The 18,343-nt window shown below is 34.8% G+C and overlaps 1 protein-coding gene across 8 annotated transcripts in view; it reads right to left on the bottom strand.

The window, feature by feature from the left end:
- Window positions 1–18,343, bottom strand: part of NBEA (neurobeachin) — a 522,340-nt gene that overhangs the window by 32,171 nt on the left and 471,826 nt on the right. For all 8 annotated transcript variants that reach the window (XM_084537462.1, XM_084537465.1, XM_084537467.1 and 5 more), the window contains one exon: window positions 15,527–15,694. In XM_084537462.1, coding sequence (XP_084393588.1) covers window positions 15,527–15,694 — 168 coding nt within the window. The remainder of the gene's footprint in view (window positions 1–15,526; window positions 15,695–18,343) is intronic.

The following is an 18,343-nucleotide window of genomic DNA, read 5'->3' as shown; positions in this document are numbered from 1 at the left end:
CCCACCAGGCTGGTTCCAGTGGGGGCTGTGGACCCCCAGTGGTGACTGAGTTTGGTCAGTGGGAGCCCTGGAGCACACCGCCCCTTTAGCCTAGAAACCAGTTCACATACTCTAAATGAAAATGTGAGAATGTGAGTTTGTTTTTAACATATTTCTTCCTAAAGGTTATTTAGAAATGCCAGTAAAACAACAAAGGACCGTATTAATGGTTCATCTTATTTATGAACTCTGCTTTGCTATGAGAGGTTCATGGTGACCGCACAAGGACCATAAAAAAAGGAGCACTTTGATTTATTTAAGAACAGATGAGAAGAAAGAAACTCCAACAAGCAGACTGCACTGCAGATAGTAAGACAATGCTTTTATTCCTATGTGAGCGGGCTTTGTTTTGTTCATCTTCATTGATTAGTACCATAAGTCAAACTTTAAAAAATATATACTGTTTCTCTATATTTTTATTCCCTTTTTACATATTAATTCTTTTATTGTTTATTTCCATAACCCTGGTATGTTTCACTCCTCAAACATACAACAGTCAGGTTTTTCTGCAAATCATTTTCACCTGTGCATGGAGACTGAGCCCAACAAAGAACCAAAATCTATATTCCTTCATTTGAGATATGCACCACAGCCATATTCGTCCAAATATGTCTTTCCTGAAAGTTTGTTTCATTTCTGCATCCAAGCAAACACAAGCTTTCCTGACAGCCTCTTCTGCCCATGGAGCCAGTGCACTCAGCAGCCCCAAGCATTGTCTTCTTCCCAACAAACATGATTGACAGCTCTTTGGTGGGTAGCATAAGCACCTAGCAAATGTTATTGTTTTATACTAGCAGTGTTAGATACTGCTTATTTATTTGCATTTACAGCTGTTAAATGACATCAATATCTTCAGGACTTTGGGTAAGTTAGGTTAAGAGTATTGATTTCCATTTTATTACGGTATGCTTGAAGGAAAGAAGTGCTGTAGTTTAAAGACAAGCAGTGACTCAACTAGTCTGGAGGCTTTGATACAGTTAGTTATTTAATCAGGATACTCAAGGGACTGAAAGATGGCCACAGAAATGGATTTTCTCTGCAGGTCACTACTTTATTAATTTAACAATGGAGAGGAGCAACCTTAAGCTCCTTCCCCACACAGGAGGTATCTCACTGGATCCTGTGTACAATTAAATGGCTTCCCATCAGAAGACCAGTAACTTGGAGCTGACTTTAATCCCTTCCCAGAGTCAGCACAACCCCTATCTTTTTTTCTCATTCCTCTGCGAAGAGGATGCAGTAATACGAAAAGAAGGAAAATGTTAAAGTTAAGATCTCCCATCCTCTTAATAGGCATGAGTCCCATCTGTGACTTTATTTGTTTCTGGGAGCACTGACTTTTCATACCTACCTTATTAAACTACTGACTGTGATACTTCTTCCCTCTTTTACTTTCACAGTTCTCCAGTTCTTGTCCCCGGCAGTCTGCTATGCCTTACATGATACAAAAACCTTTCAACACTCTGCCAGCATAAGCAGGCATTTAGTTAAAGACATTGGAAACAGGAAAACAAAAATCACTAAACCTCACAAACGGAAACAAAGAAGGTAAAGTAAAAATAGCATAAAGATGGCTATGTCACAGCCATGGCAGGTTTAGGTGAGAGTGTCCCTTATTCTTTCAGGCATGCTCTCCTGTGCAAGCCAGTGTTTCTGAGGCTCTTTCATATCTGAATGCAAAACCTCCCTTTCCTCTACAGCAGTTGCCCATTCCCTTAAAAGCCATGGAAAACTTCCTTACACTGAAAAGTCCTAGCTATAGAAGAAGGAAAAAGCAACTTTCTGTAGTTTTTCACTCTCCCCTGTATCTTGTATCCTTCTAACTCTGCCTGGAACAATGGAGTTTACCACTGCTATAATGAAATTCTCTCATTAAATTACACTAAAAACTACAGCAAACTCTATTATGCTCTGAAGCCAACAGCTTTAACTCCCAATTCCTCTGACAAGGTCTATGTTCTTATAGGGGCTCCTCAGGCCACACTGCTCACTTTCTTTTTATGGTTGCAATAATTTTTCAAACTGCGGGTTTTGCTCCCAGCTGATGGCAATTTTGCTGCCTTTTCTTCCCTGCTGTTTGACTGCACACAAGACAGACAGGGAGATCCCTTTGGCTCTGCTGTGCAAAACTCTGATCATCAGCTGCAAATGAAAAAAGTCATACATTTTTTATAATTTTGTTTACAATTTAATTCAAAACTATTTTAATTTCTTTCTCTTTTAAATAATGATTTTTCTTATTATTCTAATTCTATATCATTATTTCTAATATTCTATATTCTATATTCTAATTCTATGTCATTATTTTCTTCAGTTGAGCTATTGTATTTCTTATGGCCATGTTAGTAATCATTCCTGTCCCATTCAGACTGGTAACATTTACTGAAACTCTTGTGTGTTCATTGATGTCATGCCAAATGAAATCATTGCTCTGTCATCATTCTCCCGAGTCTGTATTAAGTTTATAAAAGAGAATGTTGCTTTCTTTGATCATTAAGTTGCTGAGTACAATGCATTAGAAAAGATTTTACTGCTAAGTTACTTTTGCGAGAGACGTAACACCATGATAAAATAATTCATTAAACATGTAATCATGTCAAAAACAGTTAGTTTTGAAACCTGGTCAGTCAGGATTTTTTATTTTTATATGACTGATAATTGTCCTGAAATTGTCCTATTATTACCTAATGTTTAACTTCAGAAACAAGCACTCCTCTTGATCTGACAAACAATGTTATCTTTTCTGAAGACATTCCCTCATTTCATTTAAAACAAGAATATTTGTAGGTTTTGGATGATAAATATTTAAGGGGACTGAAATAATTTCTTATCACTCAAACTGTACCTATGTGATGAAACGCTTCCATATCTTCTTTTTGTTATTCAAGCATCAACACTTATGGTTACATTCAAAAGGCTGCATGGACAAAAGCTCTATGTGATTTGTTGGGTGAGAGGCCAATCTAGATGATGTTTCCCATCTGGTGTTTAAGTCTATGGAACCAGCTCCTCTTTGACATCTTGATTCTGCAATGCAAATTACTAAAATGTACACCTGCAACATAGAATTTCCCTGTTGATATTACTCCTTTGTATTACTCATTTATGTGATGGTAATCAAAGCATCACAACACACAGAATTGCAGATGTGTCCTATCTAGCAAAACAAACCAAACCAGTTCTGTTGCTCAATGTGCCTCCTGTTGTATAAATCCTGTTACTAATAGAGAGCCTGCACTCAGTTCTTTGCAAGGTCTTATTTAGAACATCATCTTTTATTATGGCCAAAGTGTTTCTTTCTTTCTGAGTTTGATTCAAATTCCAAGAAATTGTTACTTCCAAAGCCCCTCTTGAAGCTATCCTTGTCTTCTTCTCCCTTATGACATCCTTTAACTAATTTCTTTTTCATATGAAATACAACTGAGGATACTAAAATTTTAATTTATGTTTTTAGATCTTTGGGATGGAAACATTTTTTTATTTCTTTTTTTTAGACAGAGTAAACTTATGACATCAACAGTCTTTTCTGAAAAGGCTCCTAGAAACCCAAACACATTGCCTCCACTAATGAAACGTTACTTCAAGGCTTGTATAACATGGAAATAAATAGTTTACATTTCTTTGAGTAAGAAAGAAAAAATCATCTGAATTTTTAAATGTAGCTTTTTTTTTTTTTTTTTTTTTTTTTTTTTTCTTTGTCTGGAAGCACTACAAATTTTCAAAGTCTAAAAAAGAGGAAGGAAAGGAATAAAATAATTATATGAAAACTGTCATTAGCATCCCATAGTTGGCAGTCACTAAAATTTACAGGCATCCTAAAAAAAATTACTGCTGCTGTCTGGGATGCTAAAATTGTTTCCACATGTGAAAAACAATGAGTAACAGCCAGAAAGCCTGAAGTTTCAGTTATGATAGGCTAAAAATTGTCAGTAGTATTTTTCAAAACACCATCCACTGAATTTAGAAATCTGCTCAACTTTACAAGACTTAAATTATACAAGTACTTAATATAAAACCCTCTTTTTGTTGTTTAGAAATGCCTAACTATATAATATAATATCCCAGTGAATTCACTGTTGAAAATAAGAAGTTACAAATGTCAGGACTAAAAAAATCTCATAAATCTCATAAATGCTGCAAACATCATTTCTCTGCATTAACAACCATATGATGAGTTCTGCTTCTATAAGGCTCCCAATATCACCTACCTAGCCTTTTCCCTTCCTCCTTCCCCATGCCAACAGCTCAAAATGTCCTGACTGTCCCATTCCTCTCTTTTGTTCACACATTCCCACTGTCTTGGTCTTTCTCAGCGTCTTTCTCTTCCTCTCCATAAGAAGACAGGGTTGTGTAATGCCCATCGTCTCAAGCAATTCCATTTCTTTCATTTGTATTTCTTTTAGTTCTACAGACATGAAAAGAAGCTGCTCACCCTGTCTTGGTCAGTTAAATGCTAGAGCACACACACAGCTTTATTCTGAGGGGAAAGAAAATAAAGATTTTTTTTTGTTTTCTTTTTATATAGGATCAATTAAAAAAAATCAGACTCAAGCATCACTGAAAAATCACCAATTATATTAATCAGAATCCTTATTCTGCAGCCCTGTCTGGGAAGTAGAAGTGGTCTACCTGACCTCCACTCACAGCTCTCAACAGGCCAATGCATCAAGTGAAAAAAGCAGTGGTATTTCTGAGGAAACTGGGAGAGTGAATATATCTGAAGGACCTTTGACTTTCAAGTGGCTCTTGACTTCAGCTAGCCAGGAAAGGTCAGAGGAGCAGAAAGAGCCTGGATTTGCTGGCACCTGTGCAGCTGCTGAAATGAAAGAAAGAATTAGCTGGGACAAGAATAAAACCCCAAGTACCGTAGACTATTTAAGTGCTTTAGGGAGTAATTGGGAGTGGAGCCAAGGAAGTAGCATTGGGCTACTTCCCGTGGTTTTCAGGGAGACTGATGTCATCTGAACAGTGCTCTGCCTCTTATGTATTTGCAAAATTTTACTGTATGCCATTAGAAGGGAGAATTTGTTTGGGACCACATCAGGTTTAATACTATTTATTAGCTGTCCTTGCCTTTGGCTTTGTTTAAGACACACTATATGTTTTTAATTGTCATTTTAGGAGCACAGAGGCCCTTAAGCATAGGTATCCTATCCATAAAAATGCAACAGTAATATCAGCAGGAGGTTTCATTAAAACTTTGAAATTTCATCCACTCTTTTCTCATTACTTTTTTTTCTTGGTGGCTAGGAGCTTTAACAGTGCATGCTTACAGCTGGTTTTAACTACACTTTTTATTTTAAAAGCTGAACTGTGAGCTTTAAAAAATCACAGTTAAAATCTTTAAAATCAACAATAAATGTGTATAAAGTTTCTGCATAACAAGTTTATTTGGAGAGGGAGTGATTTTTTAAAAAACAAATATTCTTAAATTTCTCTACCTCTTACTTTATTTTTCTGTCTATTAACTGAATTTATATCTGCTTTATGACAAATGTCTCAGGTTATTTGCTGAATCTTCTTCCACTTCAGTTACATTTCCCTCCTTATTGTGGTCCTCTTTGTACCTTAGGAAAGGCTCACACATTTGTTCAATTTTTGTAAAACTACTACATGCTTTTTTTATGTGTGTGAAATGCTGACAAAATTGGAAATGTAAGAGAGAAGAAAAAATAAAAAAGGAATGTGAATATTTAGGCCAAGAATTAATTTTTGGGACTTGGTCTAAATTACATGCAACTAGCTTTGGTTGTAGAAAGTGCAGTAAGCTATGGCTCTGGGTAGTAATCTATAAATGGAAGCTACTTAGCACATCTACTGAACACATTTGTTCACTGAATGACTTTAGTCTATGAAAGTCAGCAGAGACCAAATATCCAATATTCCAGAACAATGAAGAGCATCAAACAGCTAAACTGTGTGACTTGAAAAATGTATCCATTATTAAAATGAATTCCTATATAAACAATTACTTGTCAAAAATTGAAAACTGAATTAAAACAAACAACACAAAAAGATGAAATGACTTGAGCTGGAAGTTAATGCAATCATAAGAGGTGCAGACTGATGCAGAATTACTAACAAAGGACTTGGGTTCTTGTTATGCTCATGCAGAACACAACAAATCAAAATCTTCAGTAGCAGAACACAACAAATCAAAATACACAGATGGAAAAGTTTCAGTTATTCTATATGACATTCTTCCTAACAAAGATTTGACAACTGCTTGCCCATTCTTGTTTGAAATAACTCAAGGAGGCCTCAATGAGGCTTCTACAATTGCTCTTATGAGATTTGTACAGAACTATAGCCTACAGACTTTAGAAAACTTCTCTGCCATTAAGCTTAACTTTTTCTTTATGAACTTGGTCATGTAACATTAACTTGGTCATGTTAATTGATATCAGACCAAGTAATGTCCCTATCTGAGCTAGCACGAGCAACCTTCCGTGTTCCTGCCTTTCTGCTACATTTCTCCTTTCACTCCATTATTTCCTGCCAAGCCCTGGAAACACTGATCATAAATCACTCTTCTCTGTCCTCTCATCACTAGAATGCTCTTCTCTGAACTCTTTCAAATCCTTCTGGTAAGCTGGCATATAGAATAACACACCATATTCAAGAAGAAGTTCAACCAAGACCAAGGGGGTCTATTAGTGACCGTTCATATCCCACGGCAATGTGGCTAGTAGTTGACAAGAATTCAGATAATCATAAGTAGGTAATCTTTTGAACTACTGAGACATCAAAGTCTTTTGATGTAGAAGTAAATAAATGAAGGTACAGGATCAAGTCTGGAGAATATGGTTGTAGTGGAAAATAAATGCTATTAATAGCTAAACTAATGAGTAATCTCTACCACCAGAAAAAAAATACAAAAAAATAAAAAACAATTTACACACGTTCCAGAAAACCATTACACAGAACACACACAACATATTTATTTCTACTTATTAACAATTAAAATCATCCCCTGTATAAAAACACAAAATAAAAACAGGAAAACAGAGAAGCAAACAACAGAACAGGCCTCCTGAAAACTTGCAGTAATAAAACAGGAAAGGGTACTTAATCATTAAGGAATGCATTTTAGTATTTGTTTTTTCCTTCTCATTTGTTATTTTTATAAAACATGATCACTGAAGACTTTTGTAATGGTTGGAAGTAAGGCAAAGTACCTCATATATATATTTTATTCATGTTTCATAAATGTAAAACTATACAAAAAAAAAAAAGCAAAACTCATACGTACAATATTTACTTGTTAATGAATTAAAATGCATCAGATTAAGAATGTGGTAATTCAACATTAGTGTTTTTATTTATTTTATCTCAGATTTATGAAAAAAACTTCAATGAAGATAATATTTTTTACCTTATGAATTATTACTGTAGGTATGGAACTGAAAAAAGCTAGCTTCTCTCTCTGTTTTCAGCTTCACCTTTCACAAATCTTCTGCCTAGTTCCCACCCTAGGAAGGTGCTTTGAGATTTGAAAAGCACATACCCTTTACCAAAAATGTGGTGGTTTTGATATCTCCAAACATCTGCCAGCCATCAGTTTATCCACTGCAGGACACAAGAACTATCTCAGAGAACAGGTAAACCTTCAAAACTAAAAGCTGAAATGGGACTGATGGAGAAGATGGTAAAAGTACAAACTGAAAGTTCTCATGTACTGTATTCATGAAGCGTCAGTGTGTATTAGAATTTCAGTTTTGGAAGTAGCTTTTACTGTTACATTTAAAATAAATGTTCTCAGTTATTTTCAGGGTTTAGCTTATAAAGAAATAATTCTGTTTGGAGTATTTCCAAGCACACATTCTTCAAAACTTCACTTTGTTCTTGACATAAATTGAAAACAATAATAAAGATATACTGTACCCAGACTTGAAAATGGCATTAAAGAGACACATTATCAATATGTTTAAAACATTTAGGAAGCTCAGCTTTGCATGTTTTTAGTGAATGACTAGATACTTAGACTGAGTATTATCTGTTCCAATAAACTGATGTGTGTGAAATGCTTTGAATAATAGTAAATTTATGCTGAGGTAATGACACCGTACTATAACTGAAATCTGTGCTAATAGGCAAAAAGAAGCCCCTTCCAGCTATTTCTGTTACAATCATCAGCAGCAATTCTCTTGTTCCATCTCTCTTGCTCTCTGCCTGTCTCACATAAAATATTACTTTAAGTGTATGTTAAAATGATTGTTGCTAATTTTAAAAATCAGTACTTGGTACCTGTCATCCATATGGAGAAAAACAAAAGAACCAGACAATAAAGAAGAAATTTTCATATACAAGAGCTGCATTTTTCATATTTCTGCAATAAAATAGAGTGGTTATGGCTAATATATGGTTTTTATATGGGCAAAACACTAAACTCAGTCTAGGTAAGACTACAGAATGTTCTGACAAAAATGTATAGAAATATATAATGTATATGAGAACTGGTCAGCTACTCAAAGTAGATTGAGACATCTTCTGATAGCTACAAGCTATTAAGTCACCCTGATACTTTTTTTGATTAATTAATGATCTGTTATTTATTAAACTGGTTGGATGAAGTCTTGTCAGCTACATAAGTTATCTGCAGTTCTTCAGTTTGAATGCTTGCTATATGACTACTAATATATGTTATGTGGAGATGCTTAGCTCTGGATGCTGAGCTTTTTAATCACCAGTACAGTGACCAGTAGACAAATCTCATACCTTATTACAAGCCACTGTGGACCAGAAAACACCTGTACACCATAATTTGTTTTACTTCTAGAGACTGTGCAATTTCTTGACTATTAAAAGATTCTGAATTACTCTAAATATATAACAGCACGGTCCAGAAATAGTAATGAACTCAGATAGAACAGATTCACTAAAATAAACTACAGCTATCATGATCTGTTAATTATTTTTAACTGTTGTGGAAGGACACTTTTCATCTGGAATTCTATGGATCACATTCTGATTTCTGACTCCTTATTACTAACAGTTGTGTTACTTGGGATAGGTGCACCCCAAAAGTTTTTCCGTAGCAAAACTGGATGTATAATTAGAATCTTTCATCTATTCTGCAGCATACAACTGCTGAATGCCCTTTCCCTTGAATGAAAAACAAGTAAACAAAGCACACATTAATTTCAAAATAAAAGCCTACACATCAGGCAGTGACTATGTGGTAAGTGATCCGATGCAATTTACACTTACTGAGTATTCTGATTTAAGGTGTCTCTTGCTGCATTCAGAACCTTCTACAGGAATTTTACCTATAGAAATAAATATCTTACCCTCAAAACATTCCAGTATTTCTTGATCTACAGACAGTGAGCAGAACAAAGTAACAGCAAGTAAAGACTTCTCCTTTTGCATTTACAAAAGAGGATACTGAGTGCTGAAACTCACTGGGAAGACATAAAAATGTCTATAAGCAGACACTCCAGAGTGAAATGTAAAAACATATTTAGTTTTCTGTTGACGGTCTCTTCACTCATACAGAACAGACTCACAGGCAAACAAAAATATTATCAGCTAATGAAAGTGCTTTTTTATACCCCAAAACTGGGTATAAATTCAGGAAAAAAAAAATGTTTTGTGTCCCTGGAAAAGGCAATATTTGTGAGTGCAGGTATGCAAATATGCATTTCTCAGTGAAGAATGGAGCTCCTCACATACAAGAAAATAATTTTCACTTTGATAAGGGTTTTTTACTTGAATGAGTGGTTCTGCTGTACAGATTCCTTCAATTCACTTAGAAAGAAGTGGATATTGATACTGCTTGCAGTTTCCTACTTATTTCACAGCTATCCATATTCATGTCTAACCAGTGCTGCTCCTAGAGAGGAAGCTAAGACCATTCCTTGTATGGAGGCAATTAAGCACAACTGAACATGTAAGTGGCCGGTGCTGTGGGTACAATTCAATCAAGCAGATCCATAGGGGTGGTTTTGATATTCCTGTCACATCAAAGAAACAGTACTAGGCAGAGAAAGATCTAACAAGTTACAAATGAAATAAGAATAAATAAGAATAAGTCTGAGTGAAAGCAAAAATAAGCACATGGTCAAAAGGCCTGGTGTTACCTTGGAAGTGTTATATAGTGCTATTAGAGTGGCGTGTTAATTTTTTCCTCATAAATTTCCCAGGTTCAGCCACCAGGGAAAGGCTAACATTCCCCCTCCCTTTGTTAAAGATATATCTATCTTGCTGAGTCTTGACAGCCCTATCATGTCAGCCCTCTGTAGTAGCAAAGAGTGTTTCAGCAAGGAAGAGGAAAAAAGGAAGGAAAAAAAAAAAAAAAAAAGAAGTGAAAACTGATGTGATCTATTCTGCTTCCTGTGGGCATATTTCACTATAGCAGATCCAGAGGGATGCTTTGTTATTCCTGTCAGATCAAAGAAAGAGATAACAGAAGAAAATATAATACGAAAAATAAAACCCAGAAATGAGGGTACTGAAAAGCACCGCAAGACTAACACATCATTATGACTTTTCAATTTATTTAAATATGCTAAATATCAAGTCACCACCAAAGAAATAAATATTGCATAGGCCATATGCTCTGTTAGCTGGCAGCAAAACTGTCCTCCTAGGATTAGTTTACAGGCTCAGCAACTGGCTGTCAAACTCTAGCAATTTTAATAATTTTTCAATTTGCTGTGTGAGTTGCAAGCACGCTCAGGTATTTTGACAGGTGGCTGTTCAGAACAAATATCTGAGCCCAGTCACTTCTCACTGCCTTCCTTTCCTACATGCTTACAATCCCTGTTGGACTAGGGGAATGTAAACTTCTGCTGAAGGTGCAGCATGCTTGCAGGATAGTTACCATGCTGTACAGCTTAGCTGTATTTGCAGCTCACATTGAACATAAGGAAGACAAGAAGTTAGCCTAAAGCATAGAGCAAACCAATAGCTGTGTAATATAATGTTTCACTTGACTTTTTGGAACATTTCTAATCCCAAACAAGATGAATGTCTTAAAAATAAATAAATAAATAAACAAACAAAAGAAAAGAAAACAAAACAAACAAAAAAACCTGAAATATTACTTTTGCATGAGGCAATACTTAAGATTCTATGATTCTGTATACTTTTGGTATTATATAGGCTTAATCCAATATACCCTATCTGAACATTCCCAATACGTTACTTTAAGTTTGTTTTATAAGGTGTGTTAAAAATAATTTTAGCTCTTCTGTTGCAATTCCTAATGACCAGTATGACTATACTGTTTGTTTTCAGCCACAGCACTTTGTGTCATGCAGATACAAATTCCTAACTTGAAAAAAAAAAAAAAAAAGACAACTTTTGATTTTATATTGTTCAGATTTCCAGGCATTCAGATGCTTGGTTTATGCAAAAATATTGCATAAACATTGTTCTAGGCATTTCAACTTAGATAAACAGAAATTGGGAAAAAATGAGGCTCCTGAAATCTGTAGAAATTCTGGAGAAAAACAGAAGAGGAATTATATTTTCCTAAAGAAATAAATCAATAATGCGATCAATATTATTATTAAATAATAATAATCAATAAATTGCAGATATTATTCTTTATGCATTAACATTCTGAAGTCAGCATCAACACTCTGAAGTCAGCAGAATCTGTTCGGTGCAATGGACTTGGATTATGATGTAAACTAACACTAAAGACAATTCCAAATAACATCTAACGTCCAATATAACTACTGTTTACATATTAAAAAGAGATACAGGCTTTGTACCAGGGATGTTCTGTCATGTTTCTCCACAGGAGTAGACTGTCATGGTAAAGTTCATTATCAATTACTGCTTTACAAGTACAAGATGAGTTAAGCTGTCATAATTTTCTCAGCCAGAGATCCTGTGCTGTCAAAGAATGTCAATTTTTAATCTGACAAAAGGAAGAAAATTATCTGTTATTCTGACCTCTAATTTCTTGACATTTTAATGCTGTAATTGCTGTGGTTAGTGCTGCAACCATGATTTCACCTGTCAACTAAGAATGAATCAATATCCTTAAGCTGTTCTTCAAGTTTTAGCTTTCACCTCACTGCTTTTACGTTAATAAATAAATAAATAAATAAATAAACAAACAGTTGCAATTAAAAAAAAATAAAAAGAAATAATAATAATAATAAAAAAAATCAATTTTGGGCCTAAGGAATACTTATTTTGCTACACATTTTTTCTCTTCTTTATTACAATATGAAAACAATTTTGCATTATGTAGATTAAGAGAGGCTACTAGAACTGACAGACCCAGAGAATTTCCCAATTTCTAATCATTAAAGATCTAAACAACAAAATTCAGGTTTATATGTTCTGTGGAGCATTTAAATTAAGGCTTTAATTTTGCTGTTGTTTTACCATTTTACTGTTTCTTTTTTTGTTGTTGTTTTTGTTTTGTGCTACCAGAAAATGACAAAGGTTTTTGAAAAATCAAAATCAGTGTGTTAAATGAAATCAGTTTATTTTACCCATCAAGTGCATATCTTAAGTTCCCAAAGAGTTATTACAGGGACAGATGTATGGGATTTCATAGACTTCTGTAATCTAAAATTAAACGCAATCCCACCGTTCTTGTTTCATCCATTCTGAATTTGCAAAATAGAAAACAAAGACAGCAAGCCAGAGACTCTCTTAAACTATATAGGTCAAAAGGTAAAACAGCACAGGATGGGCATTTGTGCAGTGTTAAAAATTAGAGTTCTTTCAAGGCTCCTGCACATGAGGGATAAAGATGTGGGTAATGGAAGAGATGAGCTGTATCATCATTAAATATATTTTCACTCCAGTCAGATGGCTACTGAAATTACACCTTTATCATTCTTAACAGAAAGCTAAGAGCAATAACCACTAAGCACCTCAGTGGCTCAGTGAGGTGCTCAAGAAAAGGGTCAAGCAAAAAGGCCAAGGTATAGCATGAATAGGTCACCAGGTTCTACCTTTTAAAATGATGTCCTTCAATCAGCTAAAAACCTGGATTTCAGGTTTTATTTGGAGCCTCATTTCACTGAACAGGTTCTGCTGGGACTCAGTTGCATATAAAATTAGTTATGGCCCCAGATTGAAGAGGATACTGCCATATCTGTGGCCATAGGCAGCTACCAATAAACATGTATTTATTTGCTTATTTCAGTGTAATTTATTGAGAACATTCACCATCTTCAGGGTAACAAAACAAGGAAGTGTTCCAGTTTATTTAGAAAATAAATATCAAGAGAACTTGAAGGCTGAGATATGATTTTTCCTGGATAACTGCAAAACTCAATTTTTAAGTTAATGCTTCCAAGACACCAGACAGCACCACCTACCACCATAAAATATTAAACATTTTTTTTCATTAGTTGTATAGAATCTAGTGTTTCTATCTTTACATTTCTGTGTTTCTAAGTGGTCTTCATAAGCTTTAAAAGATCCTTTTTGCTTTTAATTTATTTTCTGGAATATCTACTAGAAGCAAGAATAAGAAAAAACGTGTCAATGAAAAAATATACCAGACGATATACACTTGATCTACTAGATCATCTAGAAGTCAAATGCTTTATTACTGGATGGAGAATTTTTTTTTTTTACTTTCATAAACAGAGCCCAAAGAAACAGAAAAAGGCTCTAAATCTGTCTGTATTTACATGTGTGTTATAACTTCTAATTAAAAACAAATAAAAACACTTAACCTGTTTCCACCAAACCACAAACCCCCACTGTCAGAGCTCTGTTGTAAGAGAAAATAGAGAAAATATACTATTTTTACATATGTGCATAAAACTTTATATATATGCATAAAACTAAAATTCAGAGAATTCAATTTTTTTTCTAGATATTTTATCTTCTCATTCCTAGCAATGCATTTTATTTACTAATCTTACTTGTGTCAAAGATAAAGTTGTGCTTTCAGAAGTTTACTTGGCATAAATAAAGCCTAAGAAGAGGTTTATATGCTAGTGACTGACAGGGCATGGGTTAGATGTACAAGTGAGTGCACAAAAACACATCCTCCATGAATTTCTTGAAATTTCTGATGACAAGTTATGCATGTAAGTAGAGCCACAGGAGAGCTGAAGAGTTTCATCATGTCATAAGATGTTAAATAAGGTGCACAGGCAGACAGATAGACCTCAATCCTACAAGCTGCCCTGTGGGAGCAGACCTTTAAAGTCAAGACATAGGAGTCTGCCCATGCAAATCAAAACCTTAAGCCATGCAAATCCCTTGTATTCATGCTGCTTGACACCTGTTTTATACTTAAAAAAAAAAAAAAAAAAACATTGCTCCTTTGTATCTATAGTTTTGGACCTTTTTGACTCTTCTCATGATCAGATTTAAATGCAGAAAAAAAATTGTAGATGTTAACACTAAATATTTGAGGCAGCAGGATTAATACATTTGTAAAACTGAGCAAATACTGTTTATAAAATATAAACTTTGCAGTGCATGGGATGAAAATACAGCTATAGCAGCCTAGGGGTCTGAATGAGTTTTTTAGTTCTACTCTTCTAAAAGCATCACAGGTAGAAAGAAAGCGACATGACAAAACCCAATATGAAGTCGAATGTAAATGCTTCCTAGAATGTATTTCTTTCAGAAATCCATAGATTTCTGTCTCCAAGATGTAAAAACAAACAAACAAACAAGCAAACAATAATGCTTTGCCTGGCAATGTATAAATTATTACTGTTTTACATACAGCAGATGGTAGCTATCTGGGGGAATGGAAGATTGTGTGTACAGCTTCATCACAGCAGTACTCATCTAGCAGCTGTTGCTTCTTCACACTTTCCACCTCATTTCAATTGTTTTATCCACGAATGGATGATATTTGAGAAATAATCATTCAAATTAATAGTCTTACTAAAAAAAATACAGTCACTGGAGGGAAACCTATATCAAGGTAACTAGAAAAATTTTCTTAAGATTTTAAGATAAATTTGAAACGCACACTCTATTTACGCACGTGCATATATTACACACATATAAACAAACATAAATGTTTGTATGTACAACAAATAGCAAACACTTTCTATTTTGCCAACATTTTGATTATGCTTTACATGATTAACAGAAGAGTAATCTGAATCATTTCCATCGCCCATCTAGCAAACATTTTCTTATTCACATATAAACTCTCTCCTATATTATCTGACTGAAAAGGTGAGATTTTTTCCTATGACTGTGATGTAGTTTTTCTGTTTAGTTTCTTGGCTCTATTAAGTGAGCTTAATAAAAATAAATTATAAAATGTAGCAGAATATAAATTACGGAAAATATATTACATTATAATTTTCCATATCATAACTGACCATAAAATATATTAGTAATTCCAAGCAAACAAAATACTTTGGGACATCTGTTTTATTGCTAGCTTATTAATACTTGCTTCAGAAGTCACCTAGGCCCCAAGTTCTGAATCACACACCACAATTTTCTGCAGCAGTGAAAGACGGAAAAAGTACCATTTCTTGTTAGATGACAGCAGTTTTTAGAATGAAATGGCATAAGAACCTACCTCCCTGAGGACAGGATCAGTGATACTGTCCAGGTTCACAGAGCCTTCATATGTTAGGTAGTGGAAAACATTGAGTGCACGCACTGCTTCTGGTCCTCGTTGCTTGTAGCCAAATATAAGGTCAATCCACTGATGAAGTTGACATGACACAAACTCACTTTCCAGAGCCTGTAAGTGAAATTTAGAGTTAGGAGGTAAATTCCATCCTGCAATTTCATGCTTAAGTTATGCCTTACCATCTCTTGTTAACTGAAGAAACATAATAGGTATCATTACGTTTCCTGTTCAGGCTTATTTGGTATATTTGAAATCCTTCAAATATTAAAAACCAGAATTATATCATGAGAGAAAAGCTAAAAAGATATTCTTCTTTCATTCAGCTTTATATCAAGCTAATTTTCTTCCCAGCTACTGGCTTTCTCCTAGCTGCAAGGGTTTTAATTATTAATTTTTGGGCTTGTCAAATAAGTTAGCTAATTTGTCAAGAGAAACTGATGAAAGTGGGAAAACAATTTCATAAACGCAATCTTCCAATCTTCTCATTTTCCAACTAGTTCTAATTATCTTTATATCTAAAATGGAAATTTGGGGATTAAAAAGCTGTATCGGCAAAATGAGATTCTGAACTCTGTGTGTGAATTATGACTAATTTCTCAAAGGAGAGGAGAATTTTTCACACTCATTTCTGATATGAAGTTGTCTCACTGGGGAAAAGACAGGCCACAACTAACTAGTTTAAAAATGGCTTCAAGGATTGCCACTCTGTTGCTCAGCATATGGAAAGAGACTAATATTAGACAGAGGAAACTGATGACAGCCTTACTGTTGAGTCTGATCCAATCAATATACCTTTATCAGACATTATTGGAATCGTTTACAGATACCACTGCCTGAACTGGAACTTTCAAGTCTGAATGCATTATGCAGTTTCTCCTTACACCTCTACCAGACTAGCTGACTGAGAATTTATTTAATATGCCCTGCTGGTACACTCATTCCTTCATTCCCAACACTACCTTCAGAGAAGGTAACAACTGGTAGTAAATAACAACTGGTAGTAAAAAGATTTTTTCTCCATTAAAAAAGTTTTTTATATGTGTTTTTGTCCAAAATACATCACAGTCCTGCCTTTGTACTCTATTGTTCCCTTTGATCAGAGCAGGTGAGGTTCGGTTCCTAGCTCTGGAAACTAACTTTAATTATACAGTTAGAAGAAAATGAAGTACAGAATCACAGACTGGTAGAGGTTGGCAGGCTCCTCTGGAGGCCCCTGGTGGAGGCCGCTAGAGGACCCAGCACAGCAGTGCTGCCTGGTGCTCAGAGGGAGCCTCCTGGGTGCCCGGCTTTCCCCATTGCCTCCTGTCCTGGCACTGGGCACCACTGAAGAGGGTCTATCTCTGATTTAAAAATAAACAAATAAATAAATACTAGCTTTAATACAATGTGTTACGTAAACATACATATCAAGCTTACTGTTAATCAATACATGACAGGTAGAGCTGGCAGCAACCCTCTATGTTACATTATCTGATACTTCTAATTCTCAGATTGTGACTTTTGGTGTTTTTTTTTTTTTTTTTTTTTTTTAGTTGTTGTTGTTTTTTGCTTTGTCTTGAGTTGTTCCTAGCACAGTGCCATTACTCAGTGGAAACACTTTCCAGCTAGGACAAATTCTCATGTCTGCCCCAGGAAAGTTTAAATTTCATAGAGAGATAAGCTTTGTAAAAATGTATTTTCATTGTACTAATTTACATTAAAAGGAAGCAACTTTAATAAGTAATAATCACCAGACACTAGAGTACCATGTCACACACTGCCCACCAGCAGCAGCCCCCTGCCCACCACTCCACAGGCAGGAACAGCGGCCAGCAGAGAAAACCAGCCATGTCTGCCTCCTCAGATCACCATGCAATCATTCCTCAGACATTTCCTCTAATGTTCCACGTGGAAGAAGAACTCTCTATGGTGTGGTGGAAATCTGGACTCTTTTCTGTCAAAATCAGTGAATGTTATTTCTGAGGAAAATCGATGGGAAGGCTGGGGCTTAATAGCTGACATGGAACTCAGTTTTCAAGGGCTGACGTTCAGGATTGTATAAGAAGCTACAAACAAATGTTGCAGAGAAATGTATAAAATGTGTTGTTCCCTTTTCAAAATCAGAGGCTATCACATGCAAATTGTGACTCATATTATTTAAGTAGTGTTAATGCTATTTAACACTAAATATTATTAGACTAATAGTATTTAGTTTCAAAGTGTGTCACCCCATAAATAATTAGAAATGTCAGATCCATGATTATATTTTATTGCATGCATGCAACATGATATAGTTAGTTACTGCACGATCTCATATAATATTTTTCATAGGACTTTTACCTCATTTAGTATGCAGGATGATAGCATGCAACATATAAAATTACATATGCAATGGCAATCATAAATAAAGCATTTCCTAACTTTTAAATGCTCAATTTTTAATGTTACTTTGTACGTAAGAAAATTTAAAACAAAATTTAAAGCCTGCTGTATCCATCCATTCCAGCATCCATTTCTGACCAACTTACAATAAGCAGCTCAACTGTTCTCTTTCTCCTCCAAACTTTGCATATTTATAATGTTCGTTTCCAGCAATATCTATTATTTATTTATTAAAAAGAACTTCATGGAAAGGAAATGTTAGGTGTTTGCTTTGGTCAAAAATAACATCTTTATTTCTAGAGTATGCAGAACATTTTAGGAAACTGGCAAAACTTTCAGATAAAAGTAGACTATTTAAAGGTTGGACAGTAAATTTGAAAAAAAAAAATGCTTGGGTCA

Source organism: Aythya ferina, assembly GCF_964211825.1.
Source record: "Aythya ferina genome assembly, chromosome: 1".
NCBI lineage: Eukaryota > Metazoa > Chordata > Aves > Anseriformes > Anatidae > Aythya > Aythya ferina.
The sequence above is the reverse complement of the archived record's forward strand: the minus strand, read 5'-3'. Positions and strand labels throughout refer to the sequence as shown.